Genomic DNA, 8,510 nt, shown 5'->3' on the forward strand with positions numbered 1-8,510 from the left:
AAATGGCGCAGCACTTCCATCACTGAAATATTTGCACTAATTAAAGAACTGCGTGAGTGAAGCAAGAAAGTGTAAAGAAGGTGCACTTGTGCACAATGACAAGAATGCGATCCAAAGCTGAAGGAGACTGGTCACGATATCACAGGATCCCAAAACTTTCGCATTATGCCCCCTTTTTCAAAACCTGACTGAAAAAAAAAGTTAAAAAACAACCCCTCAGTTAATAATTCCTCAGGCTTTTAACCTCAAGTATCGTTAACGAGTGACCGTCTCCGGTCTAGCCCAGACACCTGTATCACTTGCTTCACTCATTTTTTGAACTTTTACGTCACAGTGCTCAAAACTTGACTAAAGGCTTGTTCACACTTGTGCAACCGAGTATGACCGAGAGAGACAAGACCGGTTTTAAGCCTCTTACGACATTTTAGGACCGGCTCCGCAGCAGCGCGCCCGGTCCTAAGACGTCGCAAAAGCCTTAAAAACCCGGTCTCATCTCTCCCGGTCGTACTCGGTTGCAAAAGTGTGAACGGGCCTTAAGTCATGTGTTGCCGAGGCTATCCCGTAGGAAAAAAGCTACGGATTCGGTAAAATGCACCACCAAAACAGCCGAGCACATGACAAACAACTTGAAGGAGACCTGGTACTGGTACAGATATAAACTCAAATGATTCATCAGCCCATGGTTGTGATCTTTCCGATTTGAACCATTACTACAAACGTGTAACAATTTTTGCAAAATTGGAAAGCATCAAACTAACTCAGAATAGCAATGAGGAAAACGGTGCGTCCTGAGTAGAAAAGAAAACAGCAAGAAATGGAATTGGGTAGGGTTTCTCTGTTCTCCTACTCAGGGAAGACGGCCTGTGGCATTCAGCATTCAGGGACACTAACTTCCAACGATGCCGGGCGCAGCACTGACGAATACGGATTATGGATTGGACACAAGCTTTCGTCACACTGGTCGGCTTGCTCCCAGTAACAATCAGTCTATCGGTGGACATTCGGGTTTGCTTTCGGGGCAGATTAGTGCGGTGACGGGATTCCCTCAACTTTGGACAATGGCCGCAGCACAGCACGTGCTTTGGGGCACTGCTGCCAACTCAGGTGCAGTGCCGTGATGAACATAGGCAGCACGATGAGACAAACGAACCCGGACAGCTTGCTCAGGTGCCCGTTTTCTCTAAAGCTAGGGTCGCACTGCTTATATATCATAGAAAAGACAGTCTGCGTACAGAGTCGAACGCGCGTCACCACGAGGTCCGTGCTTCTAATGCTGCATGTCCATGAGTTCAAGGAGAAACGTGGCACGCGGCATTCGAATCATGGATATTATGCGTGTTTGCAGACTGTCTTTTGTATGATGGATGAGCAGTGTGACGACGGCTTACCAGTTAGCGTGTGGAACTAAACACGAGCACGTGCCATAAAAATAGAGAACATCAGTGATTATACCTCAGCAGTATTCAGCGAAATGAAGATAAACCTTCATTGTCCCTTAATTTTGTTCAAAACGTTTGTTATATAATAAAATCACCCAAATTTAGTTCAGATATGTCATTTTCTTATCCTCGCAACTAAAATAATGAAGCGGTGCCTACACTTTGGGTTTAATTATTCATGGAAGTCATTGGCCTACAACTGCTCTCAAACAGATTATCACGTACAAAACGGAAGCTTTTACTTCTTACTAGTAATTGTATCATTTTCAAAAGAAAGATAAAAAAAAAAAAAAAACTATACACAATACATGCATCCCGTAGGAACTTCCTAAACCATTAAATAGTATATATGCTTCTCGTCACAAGATGTCCAGGGCAGCAGCCCAGAAAAAAGGCAACCTGGCCGCCCCGGAGCACGACCGTCCAGGGAATCCAGGAAAGTTACTCACATTATTCAAACACCAAATCCTTTTCACCATAATACAATGTAGACCCTTATCAAAAGAAAACACAGAAATTCCAGGAAACAAATTAACTAAATTTCCAGCGAATCCAGGAAGCCCCAGCTACACCCGAAAATGAAAAATACACGTCAACGGGTCAGCGCTTCATGCTGAGGGACAACCAGGAGCTAGCCTTGATGGTGTTCTTCCGCTGACCCAACTCTCTCTTCATGGCCCTCATGACCATGATGAACTCGACGTCCGCGTCCTTGGGCCGAGCCACCTTGGCCAGCAGGCGAACGTTCATGACGGCGAACTTGCTCTGCGGAGCCTGCAGAGACTCGTGGTGAGCGATGCTCTGGACGCTTTTGAGCAGGTGCTCAAGCACCTGAGCCAACTCGGCCGTAGCGTTATGGGGACACCGGATGCCGACCTGCGTGAGCAGCATTATGATGCTCTTGGTGACGTACTTGTACAGCAGGATGAGCACCTCTCGGAAGATCTTCTTGTCCGAACTGGTAGCCCTATCGCGCGGGTACTTTCGAAAGGCGCGCTCGACGGTGGTCTTGGTCCATAGATAGTCGTGACAAACCTGGGTGAGAGCGCTGAAGTGAGATTCGATCATGTGGACTTCGCCCAGACGCTGCAGGAACTTGAGCGTGTCGAGGTCTTCGTCCAGCTTCACTAAGGTCTCCTCCTTGAGGCCATCGAACGTATTGCTGCGTAGAGAGGATTTGTAAGCAGCGTATCTATGAAACCGTGGATATTGGTTTGGCGATATGTGGGGTAACAGCTCGTTAAGCAAGCACTCTAACCCAGTTAGACCTTCATCATCCCGGGATCCTGCTTTTAAAATCAATGACCCGTCTTTCTGAATGTCGGATTTAGCAAGAAAATGGTAGCCTATAAAAGCAACTAGAACAGCCAGTGATGTAGCCGCGAATTGCAATTCGTCGTAGTGGTCGCTTCTTGTAAATACGGTTTGAAATACATATTGGCTGTTGGAAAGGGTCATCCTCTAACCGTCTAACCTGTCATTCTCAACAGGAGGCACATGGCAGCGTACAAACAGCGCGCGATATTACACACTAATCGTAGCCTCCGGCTCTAATAATACGATTGGAATGCCGTATTAAAACGATCTTTGAGTCACGATAGATGTACGATACAATTATTGACTCCCATTTCTTGTATCAGGCAGTTTGGATTATGAACGTGACATTAATTCTGGTGTTCGAGCTTGATATACAGTGTCGTGTATAGACACATTAAAGGGTGAACCACAGCGTTCTGTAAACATCCGATATCGCAAATATGCTCACCTTTTGGTAGCGTGCTTGTTCAGCGTAAGCTTTGTAAACATAATAACTTTAAACAAAACTTATTCAACTACCGTTTAAAAATCCCAGGAACAATAATATACGAATTGTCATTGTTTCCCTAGTGCAGATCTGAAGCCTAATGAAGCTTCTGCAGAGGTAATAGAGAGGTTGAGGCGAGGGATCGTTATGGGTTGACATGGATAGAGCTACTTGTTGGCGCGGCCTGGCTTCCCATACCACCCTAAAGCCCCTTGTTAAAGGCGTTTTTTACAAGTACCGCCAACCATTGTAGTGGAAACGCCCGCGACACGTGCCACGAGCGAATGCCCCGCCGCCATTCGCTTCCAAGGGCCGCCCATTTCTGTGGTGCGCCGCCATATGCTTCCAAGGGCCGCTCGAGACACGGGCCTTGTGCACGTGCACTGGCGCATTTGACGCTACTTGCAAGACGAACGGAAACACATCGAGGGGCTTTACCTCCTCCCACTCCTACAGTGTTTGTATTGTTTCCGGAAGTTGATGCCACTTACAAAATAGATTAAAAAAAAAAGATTATTCTTGATTATTAGTTTTAATGCGAATTTAACATATACAAGCAGTCTAGCTATATACAGCAACTCAATAAGTCCCGTTCCCACATTTTATTTTATAGAAACAGATTAATTTCTGAGCTGCAGTGTGCTTATCTTTTGCCACAGGAACATATTTTTATATATTCAAGAGACAGAAAGAAAAAAAAAAAATATATATATATATATATATTGGCTTAGAGTTCTTGTTGTTTAGATACACATCATCAAAAAGAGAAGAAAGAAGACAGCTTCACGAGAATTCAGTTCTATCTACTGATGCCATGGAACCAAAACAGAACCATCCACCGTCGGAAATCAAGGAACAGGTAGAGATACGACCTCAGAGACCAAAGAGTAAGACCACCAGAGGAATCAGGAGCAGGGGGAGTTCTTCGTTAACGGAAAGACCTCACAGCAAGTTCTACTACTTCTGGTACTTTGCTAACACCATCTGGGCAGTGCTGGCGTTTCCGCTGGGACTCAGCGCCATTTCGTTCGTTCGAAGTCACAGAAAGCAAAACGTCACCACAACACCCTCACCAGTAGCTATAGAGCCCGTTGCATCCGCTCAAACCAGAACCAGACTGCTAGCTGCCGGTCCAAAAACTCTTGGCTTTCGAAAGTCGAAGAACGTTGAAATGGGTCAGTCAGTAAAGAGCTGCAACAGGGAACGATTGCCTCTGAACAAAACTTGGAGGCCACCCTTCACAGATTTTGTAGAAGATTATCCTTACGTGGAGCCTGTCAAGGGGCCCGTGTTCTGCGTCTTCAACCACAGCAGCTACAAGCGGCACCAGGACTGGGCCTTCCGCACGGGCTACATCAACGGACATCTTTGCACGCATGTCATCTACGCGTCGGCGATGATCTCCGAGGACGAACTTGTCAGCGCTGACCCGGCATTCGACATAGTCAAGGAGGGATTCAGAAACCTGGCCCTTCTTAAGTCCAGGTACGCGCACTTGAAGGTTCTAGTGTCCTTCGGTGAGTACGAGAGGGACACTGCAATTCTGAGCCTGTTGACGTCATCTCCGACGAGGCGAACTGCGTTTGCGCTAAACGTGCGGGCGTGGCTCAATGAATACGACTACGACGGAGTCAACGTGCACTGGATGCACCCCGCAGGTCGGTGTGGATCTTCCGAAGATTCACCAAGTTTGGTGAAAATGGTCGAAAAGCTAAGGTCTGTCATGGACAAAAACTACACTATCTCTTTAACTTTTACGTCTTCGGCAACTCTACGCAAACGAGGCTACGATTTGCGCGGCTTTGTTCACGCTGTCGACCACTTCATCGTACAAACACATGACCTGTACGACTCAACCTCAGCTACGGTACACTGTGCCTGTCCATACTCGAATGGCGAGTGGTCCTTATCACGCGTTCTCGCCGAAGTGACAACCGAACTTAAGGAAGTCGCTGCGACGAAACTTTGCTTCGGTGTCTCTTTGGGCGGGATTTCATTCCGTATACGCGGGATCTCTTCCGCGCAAGGTTCCAGACAGAAGTTCGATAAGGAGTACGGTGTTGGGATGGAGGGAGAATACACTCGCACGAGGGGCAGACTGGCCTTTTACGAAGCCTGTTCGATGAAAAACGTTGAGTCGTTCCTGGACTTCAGGGAACTGTGCTCCTTCATGGTGCGAGAGCATCACTGGATCGGATACGAGACTCCCCTTTCGCTCGCTTCAAAATTGTCCGAGGTGTTTCGGAAGTTCGGCGTCTCCTGCGTCGCGGTGTGGGACATCGACATGGACGACTTTAAGGGAGCCTGCAAGCTTGGACAGACACCTTTGCTCAGCGCTGTCAACAGAGAAGTCGCAAATGCAGCATAAATTGCAAGAGGGTCGGATTATTCATGGATTAAGGGAGTGTCTTCCTGGACTGCCAAAAATGGCACGCTTCTAGTACAAGGCGAATTTGGGAACCGGATATGTCGTTTTCAGTCTAATTCAGTCGCTTTCAAGCGTATCAAGTGCTTTTTAGCGTTAAAGATATGGGGATCGCGTACGCGCTTGCCCCTCCAAACGACTTCTAAATAACGTTAGCAGACCTTTACCGCTTGACGGGAGCTCGAAAACCTTGGAAAGAAGCTGAAAAGTTCACAAAACGAGTCAGGTTTCGCGAGTTTTGAAATAATCCAAATAAACCGGGCTTCCCTTATTGACGGGAACCCTATAAAGGATCGATGGAGACGAGGCCATCTTTTGCAGCGAAAGCGGTTCGATTCCTATTACAATAATAGTAGCAGAAAATGGTAATGCGGTTAATGCGCTGCATTTTTTAAATTATTTTTTAGAAGGTTGTTTCATTGACCGAAATATGTTTTTATGTGAGAAATATTGTGTTTATACCTGACTAAAGAGTTTTAGTTTAGAATGCGCTGTCGATTGTGGGCCCTCTGGGCGCGAGCACAATCGTTCTTCGAAGCAGGAGTGGGCAATATTTCAAGTAAAGCTAACAATACAACTCTGGGGTCTATCCAAACAGACTAGTCGTTATTGGGGTACGTTTCGGGGGGATCGGTGGCCGAGTGGTCTAGCGCACACCAGCTCGGAGCACGTGGAGCGAAAGCTCGCGCTGCAGAACCCAGGGATCCTGGGTTCGAGCCCCACCCCTGCCCGTTTCGATCTGGATGAGCATCGTACCGGCGTGCGGTCGTGTATCACTACTGCGTGAAGCACGTTAAAGACCCCAGGCTAGCGGCTGTACCGCACTGGCTAAATTTCTCATCTACAGCTGGGAGACTCGTCGCCCCTGTGAGGCAGACCAAGTTCTAGGCTGTATAAACACACACACAACCCAATTTTTTTTTTTGGGGTACGTTTCAGCCGTGGGGACAACAAACCATATTTTATTGTTTGTTTTTGATCCGAGAAATCAAAGATGACGATTCGAAGGCCGCTCCTCGTGCAACCAAAGCACTGGTCAGAGCGAAGCGCTCGCGCCCAGACCGTGCTAAGCGAGGTTCAATTTCTTTGTTGTTCTGTGTTGGTAAACACCGGGCGGTGGGGACAGCAAGTTTAACAGCAAGCTCGATAAAGCTATAAGGCTGGTTCACACTGCCCAATTTTCTTACGTTAAGTTACGTTACGAAATATGACGTTGAAGTCACCGGGACCTTTGTGCTTCATATTAAGCGAGGCTACCAGTTCAAGGAGAAAGCATGACACGCAACATTCGAGACACGAAAGTTTCGGTGAATTATACGTGACGTAACTTAACGTAAGAAAATGGGGCAGTGTGAATGAGCCTATAGGAGGTATACCCTCCGGGCGGCCACTCCGGCGCCACCGTCGCTTGCGCTCCGCAGCGCCGCCCGTGGTCGACCTAAGAACGACTGGTATGTTCCCATCTGAAAATGGCGGCTCGCACGTGAGATCCGACGGTGCTCTTTTGCGGCTTCAGAAGGATTGACGAGATCGCAGAATATTTCAAAGAAAAGTCACTGAAGTTAGGGGAGCAACTTTATGCGGGCCGCCACGTGTTTGGTGTGAAAGAAGAAGTCCTTCATTCCACAGCTCCCAGCGAAGTTGTAGGGAAATGCCTCGCGCAGATGAAGTCTGCTGTTTACAACGTCCGGCTTCAGGTGAGCGTGCCACCCGGTTCGGTTTCACGTACCCCCCCCCCCCCCCCCCCCCCCCCTCCACTCCTCATTTGTTGTTGTTCTGATTTCTCGGTTCAACGGTGCATAACACACATTTTTTTTATTTTTTTTTTGCTACGGCAGCTTTCAGCGCACCCGAGACTCATCGTGGGCGCGAGCTGCACTTGCAAGGCTGGCGTGCGTGGGTGGTGCAAACATGGAGCAGTGTGTCTCTGTCGTCACATTGCATATCTTTGCAGTTGTGTCTCCGTCGTCACATTGCATCTCGCCTTGTACGACGAAGGGAAGATCGTGGGGATGTAAGCGGGGTGCTGAGCGATGGAGCTTTTTTTGTTTCCTACGAAGTGGCAGCTGCAAATCCTGGCCTGCCCATTCGCGGGTTCCCAGGAGTCTCCGTCTCCGCTGTACACAAAAATGCAGTGTCTAACTGTGCCAGCGAGAAACAATTCTGTATCATGGAGAGCAAACAAAAAACCGAGAAGCGACAACAAAACAAAAAAAAAAAAAAAAGGTTTCCTTAGTTAGGGGAGATGGGTTGCAGCGGTGCGGCGCGCAACGCGCCGCACCGCTGCAACCCATTTCCGTCGACGCTCTGCCTCGTACGGCTTTGCTGGAAAGCGGTAAAACTCTACCACTGGGAGCTTCCCAGCTGTGTTTCCGTAGCTGTTGTGGCAGTCGTAAACACAGCAATAAACAGAAGTGCGCTTTTTCGACTGCGTTGTTGCGGACGACATAACGAAAGCAGCCGGGTACGCCTGCACTTTACGCCTGGCAAGCCTAACGCGAAAGCAGTCGGGAAGGGCGGTAACCGCGGTAACATACCAATAGTTTTTATTTCGACGGACAGATGGCACCACGGGTTTTTTCAAAACACCAGCGCCCGGAGCGTATTACGCCATATTTGAGGGCGATGTTTAGAGCGCATGCTCAGAACGAACTCACATTAATTACCTGCTAAGACCGGCAACCTTGATGGTGCTAAGTGCGCGCTCCAAAAGGACTGCGGAAGCTCGCCGTCAGCACGCGCTCAGCAGCAGCGCACGCGAATATGGCCGCCAGTGAATACTCCCTATAGTTCAATCTCCTGCCCAATAATTGTTTAGGCAGCGGGAGTTTAGTATGTAGCA

The 8,510-nt window shown here is 48.2% G+C and overlaps 2 protein-coding genes across 2 annotated transcripts; one reads left to right on the plus strand and one right to left on the minus strand.

The window, feature by feature from the left end:
- Positions 1–2,039: 2,039 nt before the first annotated feature.
- On the minus strand, positions 2,040–3,245 carry LOC8028469. The gene is made up of 2 exons (XM_040500651.2): positions 3,205–3,245; positions 2,040–2,601 (listed from the first exon to the last, which is right to left on the minus strand). The coding sequence occupies exons 1-2, from the start codon at positions 3,243–3,245 to the stop codon at positions 2,040–2,042; spliced, it is 603 nt and encodes a 200-aa protein (XP_040356585.2).
- Positions 3,246–4,057: 812 nt separating this feature from the next.
- LOC121836479 (chitinase-like protein 4) lies at positions 4,058–5,611 on the plus strand. Its single transcript, XM_042291387.1, has one exon. The coding sequence runs from the start codon at positions 4,058–4,060 to the stop codon at positions 5,609–5,611; it is 1,554 nt and encodes a 517-aa protein (XP_042147321.1).
- The last annotated feature ends 2,899 nt before the right edge of the window (positions 5,612–8,510 follow it).

Source organism: Ixodes scapularis, unplaced genomic scaffold, assembly GCF_016920785.2.
Source record: "Ixodes scapularis isolate PalLabHiFi unplaced genomic scaffold, ASM1692078v2 PGA_scaffold2__306_contigs__length_199485367, whole genome shotgun sequence".
Lineage (NCBI taxonomy): Eukaryota > Metazoa > Arthropoda > Arachnida > Ixodida > Ixodidae > Ixodes > Ixodes scapularis.

Coding starts and splice junctions, on each gene's coding strand:
- LOC121836479 (XM_042291387.1), top strand. CDS start 4,058: ATGGAACCAAAACAGAACCATCCACCGTCGGAAATCAAGGAACAGGTA.
- LOC8028469 (XM_040500651.2), bottom strand. CDS start 3,245: ATGTTTACAAAGCTTACGCTGAACAAGCACGCTACCAAAAG. Junction 2,602..3,204: donor AACAAGCACGCTACCAAAAG/GTGAGCATATTT, acceptor CTCTCTACGCAG/CAATACGTTCGATGGCCTCA.